The sequence below is a fragment of the Lissotriton vulgaris genome, chromosome 11 (assembly GCF_964263255.1).
Source record: "Lissotriton vulgaris chromosome 11, aLisVul1.2, whole genome shotgun sequence".
Lineage (NCBI taxonomy): Eukaryota > Metazoa > Chordata > Amphibia > Caudata > Salamandridae > Lissotriton > Lissotriton vulgaris.
The window spans coordinates 8,867,671-8,886,334 of NC_141699.1; the positions used below are offsets into that span (position 1 = coordinate 8,867,671).

The 18,664-nt window shown below is 43.9% G+C and overlaps 1 protein-coding gene across 2 annotated transcripts in view; it reads left to right on the top strand.

Moving 5' to 3' along the window:
- Positions 1-1,564: 1,564 nt before the first annotated feature.
- Positions 1,565-18,664, top strand: part of HIRA (histone cell cycle regulator) — a 436,977-nt gene continuing 419,877 nt past the window's right edge. For both annotated transcript variants that reach the window (XM_086942648.1, XM_086942649.1), the window contains exon 1: positions 1,565-1,733. In XM_086942648.1, the coding sequence (XP_086798774.1) occupies positions 1,697-1,733 (37 nt within the window). In that variant the 5' untranslated portion in view covers positions 1,565-1,696. The remainder of the gene's footprint in view (positions 1,734-18,664) is intronic.

An 18,664-nucleotide genomic window follows, 5' to 3' on the forward strand; every position in this document is an offset into this window, starting at 1 on the left:
TGCACTGATTATCACATGCAATGGAATCCAACAACGTAATGTTTGGAATTGATCTGGTGTAATAAATATTACCTGTTCTGAGTTGACCCTTCAACAATAGGACATTACAAGGGGATTTTTGTGCTTTGTGCGTCAAAATCTGCATGTCTCTGCGCTTGCTAAGTATTTGACTCTGGTAAATGTTGTTAGGTTTGACTTGCTAAAATGTATCAGACAGATGTGGACACCCCTTGGAATTTTGCAGGAAACTCATAATTGAGACCTAAATGTTTAAATGGTGGTGCTGGAACATCTGGTATTAGCACTTTAGAATTGTTTATTCAGACATCTTCAGTGTGTGATCTAAGATTTTCCTTTTCTGAAAATCAGCTTTGGATCACCTTGACTATTCTGTAACAACACTATCGCTGCCATTTACCAAGTCCTTCCCCAGAACTTGGCCCCAGAGCAACCAGGAAGTATGCCTAACCAATACTGCTCCAAAAGCCTCGCTAGGGTGGCAACCTCACTCCATATTATCATTGATACCGTTTATAATCCTTTCCTTTCTCAACTACAAATCATTGCTGTCAGGAGTGTTTATCTAATATCTAAAATGCATGAAACCATGTCCTTCGGATAGTCACCTTAGATTTGGCCATGTTTGCCTTCCGTTTAGGGAACTTGCAAGTCAACTGCAAATATCTCAAGCCTCACTCATCATGCGTGAGACTCACACATTTTTAGACTGTGTTGAGCTCTCCCTCACAATAGGTAATTGGCTTGTCTGGTGAGGTGGGTTCTCGCCTGATCTTTAAATGTGACTGAGTGTAGAGCTGTACATGGCACAGACCTGCTGTAGAGGCTTCAGGGTACCCCATTTCTTGTGGTGTGGAGGGCTCATAAGTCCCCTCGGTTGATGGGATGAGTGCTGCTCCACTACATGTATAAGTACAGTGAAGTGTGTTTACTGACGTTTTGAGGCTTCCATCGTTCCAATGACGTCACGCATTTTCATGCCGAGGGCCTCGTGACGTCATTTCCGTGACGTCATCAGCACGCTCACTGGCTCCCCCCGGAAGTTTTCGGGAGCTCGAGAGCACTGTCCACCTGTGACGTGGCGACCTTCAGAGCTCCTTGTCAGAGGGCGCCCCTCCCCCACCGCCTGGGAAGCCGCCACCCGCCGCCCTCACAATAGGCCTCTATCCCCGCAGGCGCTGCACCGCCCGCCCCCGGGGCCCCGTCACAGGCGATTGGAACCCCGGGGCCCCTTCCAGTCCATTCCACAGGAGCCGCGGCTCCTGGCAGTCTCAGCCCCCCCCGCCCCCACAAAGGCCGCGACCCCCACGGCCGGACCGTCGAGTCCCCAGGCCTTTGTCACAGACCCCCCCCCCCCCGCCGGGCCCAGTTCGAGGCGGGACCCTCGGGTCCCCAGGCCTCATTCTCAGCCCACCCCCCTCACAGTATCTCCCCCTCACAGTAATCCCCCTCCCCCCCCTCCCGGCCGGAACCTCGGGGCCGGGCCCTGTTCCCGGCCGGACCCCTTTGCGCCGCGCTCACTTCCTGCCGGGCCGCAGCTCAGGCCGGGCCGGGGATGGAGCGGCGCTGAGGGGCCGGCGGAGGGCGGGAGGGCGCGGAGCGGCGCGGCAGGCCCATGGAGGGGCTCTGGCGCTGAGAGGCCCCCGCGGGACACCCCCGGGGGGCAGGCGGGCGGACCATGAAGCTCGTCAAGCCGGCCTGGGTCAACCACAATGGTAAGTGGGGGGCAGTGGTCCTGGGAGGGCAGAAGCGGGAAGGGGCATCTACGAGCGCTGGGCTTCTAACTGTGGGGTTCGAGGGTTAGATCCAGGGGTGTCAAGGAAGAGTGGGTACCTGAGGAGAGGAGCGGGCATCCCTGGAGGGCGAGGAAGAGAGGGACCACTTGCACAGGGCAGTGTCAGACAGGAGCCACCTGCACAGGGCAGTGACAGGGGGCCACCTGCACAGGGCAGTGCCAGACAGGAGCCACCTGCACAGGGCAGTGACAGGGGGCCACCTGCACAGGGCAGTGCCAGACAGGAGCCACCTGTACAGGGCAGTGACATGGGGCCACCTGCACAGGGCAGTGACAGGGGGGCCACCTGCACAGGGCAGTGACAGGGGGGCCACCTGCACAGGGCAGTGACAGGGGGGCCACCTGCACAGGGCAGTGCCAGACAGGAGCCACCTGCACAGGGCAGTGACAGGGGGCCACCTGCACAGGGCAGTGACAGGGGGGCCACCTGCACAGGGCAGTGACAGGGGGGCCACCTGCACCGGGCAGTGACCGGGGGGCCACCTGCACAGGGCAGTGTCAGACAGGAGCCACCTGCACAGGGCAGTGACAGGGGGCCACCTGCACAGGGCAGTGACAGGGGGCCACCTGCACCGGGCAGTGTCAGAGAGGGGCCACCTGCACAGGGCAGTGACCGGGGAGCACCTGCACTGGACAGTGTCAAGTCAAGTCAGTAAATTTATATAGCGCGCTACATACCCAGAGGGTCTCAAGGCGCTTGAAGAGGGGTGGGGAATTACTTCTCGAATATCCAGGTTTTAAGTTGCTTTCTGAATGCTAGGTGGTTTTGAGTGAGGCGAAGGTGCGTGGGAAGTGAGTTCCAGGTTTTGGCCGCTAGGTAGGAGAATGATTTTCCTCCCATGGTGGTTTTGTTGACGCAGGGAATAGCAGCGAGGGCTTGGTTGGAAGAGCGAAGCTGGCGGGAGGGGGTGTAGAAGGAAAGACGTGTATTGAGGCATTCGGGTCCAAGTTCGTACAGAGCTTTGTGTGCGTGGGTGAGGAGGCGGAAAGTTATCCTCTTATTGACGGGGAGCCAGTGGAGGTCTTTCAGGTGATCAGAAATGTGTTCTTTACGCGGGATGTCTAATATGAGTCTGGCTGATGCGTTCTGGATGCGTTGGAGTTTTTTCTGAAGTTTTGCGGTGGTACCGAAAGGCCACCTGCACAGGGCAGTGTCAGAGAGACACCACTTGCACAGGGCAGTATCAGAGAGAGAGGCTACCTGCACAGGGCAGTGACAGGGGGCCACCTGCAAGGCCACCCCCCACAGGGCAGTGTTAGAGAGAGACCACCTCCACAGGGCAGCGTCAGAGAGAGGGGCCACTTGCACTGGGCAGTGCTAGAGAGGGGCCACCTGCACAGGGCAGTGACAGGGGAGCACCTGCACTAGATCGTGTCAGATCACCATCACAGGGCAGTGCCAGAGGGGAGCCACCTGCACAGGACGGTGTCAGAGGGGAGCCACCAGCACAGGGCAGTGACAGGGGGACACCTACACAGCACAGAGTCGCAGCACCTTCACAGGAGAGTGACAGGGGAGCACCTGCACAGGGCAGTGTCAGAGAGAGGTCACCTTCACAGGGGAGTATCAGGGGTGTCGGCACCTGCACAGGGCAGTTACATAAAGAAGTCTGCTGCCCAGGGCATTGACAGAGTGAGGCCACCTGCACGAGACAAGGACCAAAAGAGGCCACGTGGTAGGGCAACAGAGATTTTTCACCCGAACAAGATAATTAGAGTAAGGCTGTATGCCCATGCAACAGACATAGTCTTTGTGCTCAGTGATGGGGCACAGAATTACTTAATGCGCAGGGTAGAGGCAGAGAGAGGCCACCTGGGCAGGGATAGGGCTGAGAATTGCCACATGCATTAGAGTGATGACAATTCGGGGTGGGTATAAAGAAGCTTCATGCACATGGACGGAGGGTGCGGGGGGGCTGAATGCACTTGGAGATGATACGGAGGCCATATGTAAGGGGACGGTAAGAAGAGAGCCTACCTAAACATGGAACAGTGTTTTTATAAATTGATGGGGTCGAGAACTGACCTCTGCACATAAAGACTCCACCACACTCCTCCCCCGCACAGGTAAGGATCCTGGAAGTCACCGAGTGCTTTAAAAATGAATACCATGCCAGATAGTCTGATTCTTCTTTCTAACTGAAGTTCTCACAGGATGGGAGTTCAGGGGTCAAATTTATTTCCCCACGGGGCCAATTTGACTGCAGAATTATAAACTGATTCAGGGGAATGTACGGTGGGTCATTTTGCTACCACTAGGAATTGCATGTGTAATCACCTGTTTGCAATGGGGTCAGAGTTCTGAGTTGTATTGTGGTTACCACACTAAGTAATTACCCAGTACATTAAATACCTCACCCTTTGTTGAACTTTAGCGGGTCAAAAGGGGAAAAAAAGTACGTTATTTACCGTAACATGGATTTTGGTGCTGTAAGCACCAAAAGCTACATGTTAGGTCCCAGAAAGTCAGGCTAGGTGCTATCTATCAGACCTGATGAATTCCAAACCTTGGGGAGTCAGATTTTAACTTGTTATAAATAGCACCGACTCCCTACAAAATTACAATCAGGCCTTATTATTAAACGCTTCTGACAAATAGAGGACAGGAGACAGGCTTCACCTTTGTGTAGCATGCAATGGGTGTTGAGTATTTTCATTGTTGTAGCATATTTTCAATTACTTGTCCAGTGATGTTTGGTCGGTGACAGGTCTGAAACTGATCATGTGATTGTGATCTGCATGTGGTTTCTTTAGGAAGGGGAGAAGTTGCCGACCTATTTTAAATATATCTAAGAAGATGCCAATTTAAAGCCAATAATTAATAAGCAAGCACCTGGCCTTTGCTAAGTTTCCAGAAGTTATTTTTGATGATTGTTACTGGAATGATGATGTTGTCACCTTGGATTGTGGAAATTAGGGTCTTAATAACTTTAGTTTGGTATTCTTCAGATATTGGGCGAAATATGGACCTGGTGTTAGTAGAGATCAGTGATAATCTATTTTAATGTTTGTTTTAATTTTGTGAATTGTGTGTTGCAATGACACAATTTCTGGAAAGCTTGCAATTGATATGCATTTCAACTGAAACGGAAGTAGGCCCTTTAATCAATTTGAATTAATTGTAACTGTGAGTGTGATGTTTGCATGCTCAATATTTATTGAATAGAATACGTTTTTTTAAGGCAAAGCATTTGTAAAATTCTATAGACCAATATTTGTTTAAGATAATTTCATCTGTGGTAATCTATCGACTGATCTTATAAATGAGAGGTGAATTAATACTTGCCTAAGACCGGAATATCCCTAGGAACGTAGACACCAACATTATTGTTGTATACTATCTCTGACACGAGATGGCACGTGGCTTGACCCGGGATATCTCGTGTCAGTCGCTTTCTGTTTTGTGCACATGCTACTGCATCTTTCAAATATGTATGCTGTGCGTGTGTTTGGAATGATGCGGCATTAACTGATTGGACTGGACTTACTCCAGACGTGTTTTAATAAACTCTCTCTTCAACAAGCTTCCTGAGTCCTCCAGTCTTTCCTACAATTATCTATGTAATGAACACCAATAACGTACAGACCAGTAGTTATCTTAAGACAATATTAATGTGAAACTTAATTATCAGTATTGTTTTCCATGCTAGTGACTGATCTGGCCGAGGAGAACAATATCTTGCCACTTGAACAAACTGGCTTCCGTAGGGGGCACAGTACTCTAGACAACCTCACCACCCTCCATGTGGTAACTGATAAATACGTGCAGGTGAGAGGGGGGGTGGTGTATGCGGCTTTTATTGATTTCTCCACAGCGTTCGATAAAGTGGACCGTAGAACGCTGTGGAGAAAATTGGCAGCTCTTGGTGTTCCATCCTATCTATTGGAGCTTGTTCGTACACTCCATACAGAGACTTAGTGTAGTGTCTTGCAAGGGGGCGAAAGGGGGCTCTCCCATCAAATTTCTTCTTTGAATGGCCTTAAACAAGGCTGCCTATTGGCTCCCCTTCTGTTCTCCTTGTATACTGTAGACCTGCCTGTTGCCTTGTCCGTCAGTGAGGGTATTGCTCCAGTGATTGGGGGGACCCCAATATCTTGCTTGATGTATGCCGATGACGTCCTTATTTTAGATCTGACTCCCAAAGGCCTTGCAAATCGGCTACAAGCCCTTCATGTTTTTGCTGTTGCTCATTGCATGAAGATTAACATATCAAAAAGCAAAATTATGTGCATAGCCGGGAAAAAGAAGTGCCGATCTGAAAACTTTGGATGGTATATCGGCGGCCAAAAACTGGAGGTTATTAAATCTTATACTTTCTTGGGGAAAATTATTGTGGCTAACTTGAGCGAGAGGCCTCATATTGAGCATAGTTCACGCAAAGCCCTCGCCCATGGCAAAGGTTTAAATTCCCTCTATCAGGCCACTGGAAAAGGCACTTTTCGTGCTTACTGGAGGTATATAGGTCCAAAATTCCCGCTACGATACTATATGGTATCGAACTTATAGAGGTGAAGTATTGGGACTTTTGCCATAAGATTGAAGGGAAACTCTTAAGATCCCTATCCTCTCTAAATACCGCGTGCCCGTTGGCCGCTTGTAGGCTCGATTTCGGTCTCGGGAGCAGCTGGGTACAGGGACTATGTGCCCTAGTAAGATGGGTGGCCTGCCTGGCTAGAGCTGAACTGGGGACGATGAGAGCTCTCCTCAGAACTGAATTACTGGGTAATTTCAAAGAGTTTTCACAACTTGTAAGGAACTTTAGAAAAGCTGTAACTCTTCTAAAGTTAGATGAAAACACCTTGTTTTTGCATTCTCCCTTACAGTTAAAACTCTTATTAAAACAGGCCTCGTGGGAACTATGTTTTCAGTCAGATAAGAACATAATCTATGAAAAAAGGGATGTAGACCTTCTCCTTAATTCTTATTCAATTAAGTTGGCCCAACCCTATGTCACATGGAACTTGCCGCATGGTATCCGTCGATTATGGTTTCTTTTACGTTATGATCTATTACCTTTAAATCTACTTTTATCCAAATGGTACGGTTCTTCTCCTATGTGCAATTTATGTAACCTGAGCACCCAGGATCGCATGCATGTTTTGTTGATCTGCCCTGCGCTTCGTATATTGCGTCTCAGATGGTTAAAACCTATTTGTCTCCGTCTGGGCATCTCTACTCTGAACAGCTTTCTCCAATCACTTTATTGGCCTCCTAATGAAATGTTTTGTTTCTATATTTTTAATTTTTTTAAAGGTTTTTTAGCTATTTATTAATATGTTTCTGGAGATGTTTGACATTCATTCCTGTTGTAGATTTGTCATCGTATGTTATTTTGTATTCAAATGTGTTTTTGAATGTCATTACTTTGATATGTACTTGTTCTTTCTTTTATTACTGTGAATTTTTATGTGGCCCTCTTTGAGAGCCAAAACATAATAAAATAAATTGAATCTCTCTTCAACAAGCTTCCTGAGTCCTCCAGTCTTTCCTACACTGGCGACGAGGGAAAAGGACATTATATTACCTAAATCTCTTTAATTCTCAAGAAGATTTCATTAACGGATTTAAAAAAAAAAAAGATGATTCTCGCTTTAAACTATTTCTGAGCTACTGGAACCTGCGGACTTCTACAGACTCGACTCCAGCGACACTCGTTTCCGTCTTCTGAGGTATTTAAATTAATTATCAATTTACCTCGAAGATTTCGGAGAGTTGTCTTCAGCGCGAGTTTCTTTCTGCTCGAGCTCCAGCCAGCGCGAGTCCTTTACAGTGCGCGAGCTACGTGGACTTGAATACAACGCAAGACTACGTCATACGCTTTCAAAACAAGGCCATCTCCTTTAAAAAGAAAGCAATTTCCATAGCGGCCATCTTAGATTGGTAAACTCCGTTTGTTTAGCATTTTTTTCTTTTGAAGTCCGTTTTTTTTCCCTGAAATCAATTCTACACGATGGTTTCTCAACTCGACCTTATCTAAAGGTATTATTTTGGATTTTACACGATTGTTCTTCAACTCAACTCTATCTATAGGTATTGTTTTGGATACTTATTTCTTACACATCAAAAGTAACTTTTAACATTAAACATTTTAACATGAGTGGAATTGTTCCTCCTCCTTCGTTTTTGGCCAATAAAGGCGACCCTCCCATAGAATGGGAAATATGGGAACCTGTTTTCTTAGCTTATGTTGAGGTCATGGAAGGTACTGAATGCGAACCTGAGAGGAAATTATCTCTTTTAAAACATTGTCTTGGGGGGATTGGATTAAAAGAATTCGTCACTCTTCCAGCTTTAACCAATCCTGGTGAAAAGGATGTGTATGAATGTGCAGCAGAACAATTAAAAATTAGATTCGGAAAGAAAAAGAACATTGTCATGGAGAGATTTATTTTCTATTCCCGCAAACAATCTGCAGATGAACCAATTGATGATTTTGTATCTTCTCTCAGATCACTTGCTGTGACTTGTGATTTTGAACATATTACCTATGAAGAAGTATTAAGAGATCAAATACTGATGAGAACAAATAACAAAAAGGTCCAGGAAAGACTTTGGACAGCTTCGGATATGTCTTTAAATGCAGCCATTGATATTGCAAGGTCAATTGAACATTCTGAGAAGTTTGTGAAGGAAATAAGAGGAAGTGAAAAAGGAGATGTTTTTAGCTTTTCCAAAGAAGGAGAGAAATTTAAGAAACCGTTTACTTTTAAAAATGAATTTGCTAACAATAAGAGTGACTAAAAATTTAAGTACACTAAAAGTGATAAGAAGAGCAATACTCAATGGATTTGTTTTAGATGCGGAAGTTCAAATCACTTAGCAAACTCTAAAATGTGTCCTGCCCTTGATAAAATGTGTTTGAAATGCAATAAGAAAGGGCATCTAACAAAGTTTTGCAAATCCACTACCAGGAAAGTTAATATTGTCCAAGATTTTGATGACTATGATTCAAATGAAAATGATATCAATACTGTTATCAATATTTGTGGTAGTGAAGGTGTAAGTAAATTTCCATCTTGTGACGTGATTATAGATGGAAAGACAATTAATATTTTTGTTGACACTTGTGCATGGTATACCTTATTGGGTTTAGATGTTGTAAAAAAAAATTGGCCAAACAAAATTTTACTTGAATCTGACATCTCTCCAGGGGGTTATACTGGACATAGAATTGAATTAGTAGGGTACTTTTGGGGGAAAATCACATTTGCCAGTGAATCCACATATGGTAAGATCTATGTCGCTAAGTCTGGGCAACCTTTGTTAGGATGGCCACACCAGGATCAATTGGGCATTAAGATAGACCCAAGAGCCAATCCTCCAGTTTACTCCGTTGCAAACACCAACGACCCTGATCGTAATCTCATGCTTGATAAATTGAAATCTGAATTTTCAAATGTTTTTATTGGGAAACTTGGTCAGTATTTAGGTTTTAAACACACTATTAAACTCAATGATGGTGTTGTTCCTGTTCGGCACAGTCAGGAACGTCCCTCTTACCTACAGGGATAAACTTAAAGTTCTACTCAAAGATTTGTGTGACAAAGACATTATTGAGCCTATTGAGTCCTCGCCGTGGGTTTCCCCGATTGTGATTTCGGTTAAATCCAACGGCGAATTGAGGCTCTGTGTAGACCTTCGCAGTTTAAATAATTCAATTTGGGTGGATGCTCATCCCTTGCCAAATCTTCATGAGATGGTTTCAACATTAAAAGGTGCTGAGATTTTCTCGTGCATAGATTTGGCAAGTCCTTATCATCAAGTTGTCTTGGATGATGATTCCAAAAATCTGACAGCCTTTATTACGCCAGAAGGTCTTTTCAGATATAAACGCATGCCTTTTGGATTGGTAGTGCCGCTTCCGTTTTTCAAAGGCTAATGAAAGAGACACTTGAAGGGTTGACAGGGGCAATCGCCTTTCAAGATGATATTCTTGTATTTGGAAAAAATGTGGAGGAGCACGATGATAATTTAAGAAAAGTTATATCCGCATTGTCCTCTAAGGGTCTTACTCTTCGTCTTGATAAATGTAAAATTAGAGAAAAAGAAGTGGAATACCTGGGACATTCCATAAGTGGTGCTGGGATTAGACCTAAGCAAAAACACATTGAAAGCATTATCAAAGCTCCTGTTCCAGTTTCAAAAGTACAATTGGTAGCATTCTTAGGATTAATGGAATTTTATGGCAAATTTATTCCAAATTTCTCTTCTAAAGTTGATTCCTTTAGACCACTTTTAAAGAAAAATGCAAGGTTTTTATGGTCTGATGTAATGACGGAAGCATTTCAAAATCTGAAAGCCTTTGTTGTGAATGCACCTTGTCTAAGACCTTTTGTTGTTGGAAAAAAATGTACCATCATGGTTGACGTAAGTAGCACAGGGTTAGGGGCTGTGCTCATGCAAAATGACTGCGGAAAAGAGTGGATAATTGCCTATGCTTCAAGGGCGTTGAAGGACGCTGAAAAACATTATTCAGTCATTGAAAGAGAGTTATTAGCGTCAGTTTGGGCAGCTGAACATTTTAAAACTTTTCTGTGGGGAACAAAATTCACTATTAAGACTGACCATAAGCCCCTTATTTACATGATGGCACCGGGTGGAGGTCGAACCTTATCGGCTCGCCTTGCCAGATTGGCTTCTAGACTACAATCTTTCCATTTTGAGATGGTGTATGTAAAAGGGAAAACTAACATTCATGCTGATTGCATGTCCAGATTGCACACTCCTTGTGATGTTCCTTGTGATGATGATGAGTGTGAAGTAGCTTTCACTTCCCAAGACATTATGTTGGTGTATGGGGAGAAGTTTGATTTGAGTAAGGAGTCCTGGGTAAGAGAAATGGAGAAGAGTATTGAATTAACTGAAGTTAAAAATTACATTTTACAAGGATGACCAGAACAAAGGAAGTTTTCAGGCGAGATGATGAGTTATGCTAAAGTTCAGGATGAGTTAGCAATCGAAAATGGGGTTCTCATGAGAGGTGATACATTTATTCCTCCCTTTTCTTTGAGAGACACTATCATTGGTATTGCCCATGAGGGGCATTTAGGAATCTCGTTTACTAGGAGACGTATAAAAGACTTCTTTTGGTGGCCAGGAGTAGATGGTTGTGTGGAACACTATGTCCAAAAATGTTCAGAATGCGCCCACAGTGATAAGTCTGCTGTCCCTTTGCGTCCTGAACCTTGTCCTGTGGAATGTCCTTTCGGTCCTTGGCGGAAGTTAGGTCTTGATTTTATTGGTCCATTTTCTGTCTTACCTGAACATGAGAGATTTGGCATGGTTTTGATAGATTATTTCTCAAAATGGCCAGAGGTAAAAATGGTTAGGGAGATAACAACTAGAAATGTAGTAGAGTTCTTAGATGAGACATTTTGTAGAGAAGGAATTCCAGAAGAGTTAGTGGCTGACAATGGACCACAATTTACCAGCAAGGATTTTCAATGTTTTATCACCAAATGTGGGATTACGCACAACAAAATTGTTGTGTTCCATCCTGAAGCCAATGGCCAGGTTGAAAGATTCAACAGAGTTGTGAAGGAGGCTATCCAACTTTCTGTTAAAGGTCACTTGAACTGGCGTAATGCTCTTCAGTCTATGTTATTGTCTTATAGAACATCTCCCAACTCTGTCACTCTGGTTAGTCCGTTTGAACTTTTAAGGGGTCGGAAACCCAGTACTCGTTTGAATCCATGGTGGCTGAAAAGAAGTTTGAGTGACCATTGTGGTTTTTCAAAGGTAGATTATGATTTGGTTCGAAACGGAATTAGCGCATATAAAGATAAGATGAAGAAAAGGATGGAGGCAAAGCAGGGATCAGTGAGTAAACACGTCATTTCTGTTGGTGATTTTGTTCGTATTAAAAGAAAGGAAGGTGTTTTGAAAGGGGGTCAAATTTGGTCACGTCCAAAGGAAGTCATTGAGGTTTTCAAGCATGCTGTCAGAATTGAGGATGGGAGTGTTTGGAATTTGAAAAGAGTTTCCATATTTAAAGGCAAAGATACTGTTGTGTCAAACGATGGCAGCAGTGCTTTATTTAAAGGCAAGGATGCTGTTGTGTCAAGTGATGATAGAAATGTTTTTTTTTACTTTGAATCTGACAGTGGGGTTTCTGGAAATGTAGAAATCACTTCTGGGAGTCTTTTGAGTGAGAATGTCACCCTTAGGGTTGTAACGACCACTCCATCTATTGTATCCTCAAAAAAGTGTCCTAGGTCTCACCGCCTTCCTGAAAGATACAAGGATTTTGTCATGAATTAAGATTCTCTAGAACTGTATAGGCTTTGTTGTTTAAAATTTTATTGTTATGTTGTTTTTTTTTTTTTCTTTTCATTTACAGGAAGGGAGGTGTGTTGTATACTATCTCTGACACGAGATGGCACGTGGCTTGACCCGTGATATCTCGTGTCAGTCGCTTTCTGTTTTGTGCACATGCTACTGCATCTTTCAAATATGTATGCTGTGCGTGTGTTTGGAATGATGCGGCATTAACTGATTGGACTGGACTTACTCCAGACGTGTTTTAATAAACTCTCTCTTCAACAAGCTTCATGAGTCCTCCAGTCTTTCCTACAATTATCTATGTAATGAACACCAATAACGTACAGACCAGTAGTTATCTTAAGACAATATTAATGTGAAACTTAATTATCAGTATTGTTTTCCATGCTAGTGACTTTTCTGTTGAATGCGTGAATCCTGATCATATAACGAGAACCTGAATGACACTTAGCTTAGGTTCTCATTACGAGGTACATGGAATTACTGTAAAGTAAAATCACCCTTTGATACTTCTGTAAGTGTAGGACCTTGGGGAGGATTTATTTTCCCGTTATGAGTTAGCAATCAGATTGTGGAATAACATGCAGATGCAATTTACTGCACCCAAAATGTGCACATTTCTCCATTACTAACCTTGTTTCCCCGGCAAGCTATTGCCGCAAATCTGCAGTTAACATGCTGAACAATTTTACTCCATCAGAGTTAAGACCTGTGCTCTGCTACATTCTAATTGTAATGTCATCAAAAGGACAATGGTCAAATACCTCAAGAATAGTTTAAACCCCAAAAAGTGGGGGGAGGTGTGGGACAATTGGAATGAATACAGAGGTAACATCTGTGAAGCCCCCCCGCCCCCAGCCTCGACGGACGGTACTTGAGGCTGATGTCTAAGTTTTTGTAAGGTATAATGTGCCTATGCTATGCCACTGCTGTAATGTTGTTCAATGTACATGATCCCTGGTGCGTCTCAACAACCCGAATGTGCGACTATGTTGGCCGATGTTTGGTCTGTAACCTAAATAAAATGAATTAAAAAAAAAAATCAGTTGGAGATAGTGGGATTGCTTTTACAACCTAGAACGTATTGTTAAAATCCCTAGAATTCAGCTGAAAATGGACCTTTTATCTTTTTCAATGTCGACCAGTGAGCACCTGGAGTTAGGGAAAAAGAGAGTTATGGAATATTTGCCTCTCGTACGCTCCGCAAGTGTTGAGCCCTACCTCTCTTTTTATTTTTGTCACACAAAAATGTTTTATCTTATTAGATTCAGCTTCTGCATTGAACACTTCTTGGTTTCCTACCCACGCAAAGCTTGTTGTGATGCTAGACTGGATTTATGCCTGTGTGACTCTAAATCAATATAAAAAATGATTTTTTTGTCACTTGTATACCAAACAGAGGCAGGATTTTATTCTCCCCCTATTAAAACTCCTAAATATCAGGAAGTGTTGGTCTGCCGTATACCACCTCCAGCTCCTAAATATACATGTCTAATGGTTTACAGATATATTTCAACAACTGTTCGCTTACGGAATGAGGTTGGGAAATGACCCTTAAATCTATTCTGATTTTAACAAACAGTTTTTGAACATCATGGTTTTTAGGGATACAGTGTTGTTTTAAAGATTAATATATGTTGATCTATGGCTGTTGTTTGATCATTTTTATCTTTTCTTTTTATTTGTTAACTAGTGCCATGTTGCTATTTGTTGGAATATTAATTCAACTTATCACTGCCACTTTGCTGATTATGAATTGCTGTTGTCAAGAAGTCTATTATGCATTGCTGGTTCTATATCTTAAATGTTTTTAATCATTGGATGTATTCTTTTATGGTTGCAAGTAAGCTGAATAAAGATTATTTGACTGAAAAAAACACTAGAAACTTGTGCAATTCAGCCATTAAACCTTAAAAAAAACAAGCACTGGCGTTGCCAATAGGTTTTGCATTTGGAAAGTTGGAGCTATTGGTTTTGTAAATGGCATTTTATATTTATACATCGTTATTGGCATTGTCAATAACAATATATAAATATAAAATGTAATTTACAAAACCAATAGCTCCAACTTTCCAAATGCGAAACCTATTGGCAACGCCAGTGCTTGTTTTTTTCCCCACTGGTTTGTCTTTTCAGCTGAGCTTTTGTCAAAAATGTGACTTTGAAGACCTCAGGTGCTATTTCGTATTTTATTTTTGTTAGCTGTCTCTCTAGGAAACATTTTATATTTGTACAGATGTTTTAAACTGAGAAAATGTTTTTCATTATGTTCGTTGGTGGGGAGATAGTTCAGCGGGTTCTGCTTTCGCTGCAGATAGCCAACTCCGTGTGAGTTTTACACATTAGAATTGAAGCTGGTCCAACTCATTTCCCCTTCGTTGTGTGGTTGATGAACTGAATGTTATTATAATCGGGCAATAATACGCTTGAATTCCAATTTCCACGTAGGGGATTTAAAAAATCCGTGAAAAATAGTATTTAAAACACCAGGGGATGGATGGATGGAGTGGGATGGATGGATGGAGTGGGATGGATGGATGGAGTGGGGGGATGGATGGATGGATGGATGGAGTGGGGGGATGGATGGATAGAGGAAGGAGTGGGGGGATGGATGGATGGAGTGGGTGATGGATGGATGGATGGATGGAGTGGGGGATGGATGGATGGATGGAGTGGGGGGATGGATGGATGGAGTGGGGGGATGGATGGATGGAGTGGGGGGATGGATGGATGGAGTGGGGGGATGGATGGATGGATGGAGTGGAATGGATGGATGAAGTGGGATGGATGGATGAAGTGAGATGGATGGATGGAGTGGGATGGATGGATGGATGGAGTGGGATGGATGGATGGAGTGGGATGGATGGATGGATGGAGTGGGGGGATGGATGGAGTGTTTTTAGGTGAATACACACACACGTTCACAAGTAATTGATGTATTTAAAAAAAATGTTACCTAAAATAGGGTGACACATCAATAGACAGTTTGCTCTAAGATGATACCCACAGGTATGTGCCTACTAGAAAATGTTAACAAAATTAGATGTTACTATTCGAGTAGAGCCCTGTTTCCAGGTTATCATTGGTGTTTAAGTCTAATTCCAAGTCCTTTAATGGCGGCTTTTATTCATTTATTTTTTACTTCCGTTATCACTTGCAGAGTTTTTGCCCTGCTGAACGTACTGGCTTTGTCGACACTAAACTTTAGAATAGTGACTGCATTTGTCTCGAGACTAGTTTTGTTGTTGCGGGGTATTTCTTAATGGATATGTTTTGCCTTCTTAAAACCACCACATCGTGCGGCGCCGCAGGCTGACTTTTTCTGCGAATCTTGATTTCTTTGCCTTGCTTGGAAGCCGGTTGAATTTAATGAGGCTTCTCTAGTTCGCGTAGTGCGATATTAAGTGGAGAACCGAACGCTTTCCCCATTTGGAGGCGACTATTTTTGTATGCAGATGTGTCTACTGTGTAGAAATAAGACAACAGAACTACGCGATGCACGCCTTAGCAAATGCCACAGAGGTCTGAATATGAAATCCGACTAATAGCTCGCGGAGTTATTTGAAATTCAAAATGCTTCATAAGGGGCTTTTCCACAACCTTCTGTGGGATGGTTTCCAGGGCACAATGCATGTTTACTTGCACAACCTGTGAATGAATGTTACGTTACCAGCATGTGTGCAGCCCCGTCTAGCATTGTTATGGACGGTCGCGTTTTCTCAATCCGGTTGCCCTTGTTTTTTTACAATTCTTTGATTCCCATCCTTCGGCTGTGCATGGCTGTTTGCTGCTTCGGGATCAGCAGAGATCGGTTAAGTGTCTCGTTCAGCAGTGTCTCACGTTGACGTGCCCCCGATCCGCCACCTTGCAGCTTGAATACCGACCAGCTCAAGCAGCACTGTGTGTGGTGGCATCAGAAGGCGCTGCCGACAGATGGACGGCGCCAGCGCTGTGTGTTCCAGCTGCTCCCCTCTCGTGCAGGCAGATTAGTGTACTTGCAGGGCAAATGCATGGCTCTGCAGTTACAAATTTGCTTTCTGTCTTTATATCATAAAAATATGAAAACATATGGTACAGCGGTGTGGGTGCCATGTGCCTAACATCAGGAAGGAAACCTGATGTTAGCGCCTTGTTTAGGTAGCAAAATACAGCCATTTTTATAACGTCTTTATTTACAGTGTCAAATAAATAACATAATAAAGCGTGAATCACAGCTCTGCACAGATTCGATACTCATCATAATTTTTCACAGACATTTTATATTACAGTCTTGTTTTAACTATTCGGTCTCCAAGATATACAATCTAAAGGGCATGCCCATCGCAGGTCCTTTGTTGTCCAATACATACACAAGTGTACAAGACCGGTTTCATGGTTATCACACCTCATCAGTCCGTTATGGTTTGATTCTCTGGTAGCACTTGTGCATGCGACCCATGTCTAGGTATATCCGTCCCACTTAGGGTGTTGCGATAAAGGACACAAAAACTTGATGGATGGAATGCTTGTATTAATCTCACTATTGGCAATTACTCTGGGCCACATTCCAGTCCATTGTTAGTTTACAAATCTTTTAGGGGCGGGGGAGCAGATCCCTTTGAAGCACGGCCTCGCAGCCGTGAAAGAAGTGTGAAACAGCAGGGATTAAGTAGATGTAATTAGCGCGCGCTGGGGTGAATGCCTGAGGCCGAGCTGCCTGATGCAAGGTGGCTGGGAAGCAAATGGCAAGCTCGTGCATGAGCACATGCACTCTTGGAAATCAGCCCGATCGTTTGACGGCTTATTTGGCTACTATACTCTCGTCCTATTATCCCTTGCGGGATTAATAGGATGAGCCCTATCCGCTATGCATTTTTCATTTACGGATCAAGCTCGTTAAGTAACATGGCTATCACAGAGTGGTTTTAAGAACATCTAAAAAAGAGGGACAAGTAAGTATGACAGCTGGTTTTGAAGTGCTGAAAACAGTGTTCATATGTGCCTTGCTGAGGGGGGCTGGCGGCCGCTAAAGTTTTTGTTGCAAAGAGATAGCTGGGCCAGCCGGCAAAGGAATTGCTGCCTTTTCTTTCCCCAGCGTTTTTGCAGCTCTGGCGACAAATTTGGTGAACCGGATGTTCTGTTTTGTGTTTTCTTGAGTCCTAGCTGCCATTATGGCCTGACGTCATGTACGAACGCCTAGTTCAGTGGTTCCCAAACTGTGCGCCACGGCTCCCCGGTGGGCCATTAGAACATACGAGGGGCGCCGTGCACATCTTGGGAACCTGGAAAAGGTAGTATTTTCTGCGAGTAACCCATTGCTAACCAGAGTCAAAATTACATTTATCACGGACATCACATTGCACATATAGTGGTTGAAACCTCCCCAACCCCTGCCTGGTTCTTCAAGGTGTAATGAAATGAAATACCTTCACCTACCTTCACCTACCTTCTGACAGGGCTGCTCCGTCAAAGCATCATCTCCCATTATGTACTTGTTAACTACACAAGCCTGGCGGTTTCCAAATAATAAAGATGAAATAGTTTTACAGATATACAGGTAATTGACGCTGCTTCCCTCTGCACTCGCAACCCCGTGTCCTCTCTCCCTCCAGAGTTTTCCGTGTTCCTTTTCACTTCTGAAGCCACTGTGTGCACCCTTTCACTAATGTGCACCACTCGGATGAAGGACATTTTTAACAGAGTGATAAAACGTTATATTTATTTTAAATAACTCCTTTCTTAATTTATCTAGATCACCTAGTGCCAGAAAAACAGTACCTCGGTAACCATGTGCTTTATAAATATTTAAAATAAAGTATACCAGACAGTCCTCTTCTCACTGTCTGACACCTCACACTCGTGCGGGACCGCAGCTTTTTTTGCGCACATCGGCGCTGGCGAGAACAGGCTCCGATTGGTTGGTTGTTTTATACTCCTACTTGAAGCCACCATCGTTGCTAACTGCTTCTAGAGAAATCCCCTACTACTACTGTAATTAAGTATTTGCTAGTCTTCCTGCATTATGAGTCCACACTCTCCAAAGACCTCCAAATGCTGTTGTCCATTTGCTCTCAGGAGGAAGAGACCATGTTATGGAGGACCAGAATAGTTTGCCATTGCTTCAAATGTATTCATGGGCTTTCCTCATGCTATATAACTCAGACAGTATCTAAGGAGCAAAAATAAACTCCCTAACCCTCCCTGGATGGAACTCGATTCAAAAGACAAAAAGTCTGCTTTCCCACAATTTCCTACCCAGAAACATCTGGGAAATCTCATTCCTTTGCTCCTTCAAAAAAAGGAACTACACGTGGCTCTTTACTAGGTAACTTAAATATCTGCTCCAAGAGATCCTAAGGTAGTGAGCAGAGGCTGGGTTTATATCCCACCACTACCCGAATAAAATTAAAATGGCATAAGGGGGAGCCAAGGCCAAAGGCCAATAAGTCAAGGGAGCCGCAGGTCGAAAAAGTATGGGAACCACTGGCCTAGTTTGATCCACTCCATTCTCAATAAGGTCCTTCTGCCATGTAACAGAGCTGGGCATGCGCAGGCTACGTGTTCTAAGCTTTGAGAGTGGTAGCCGCATT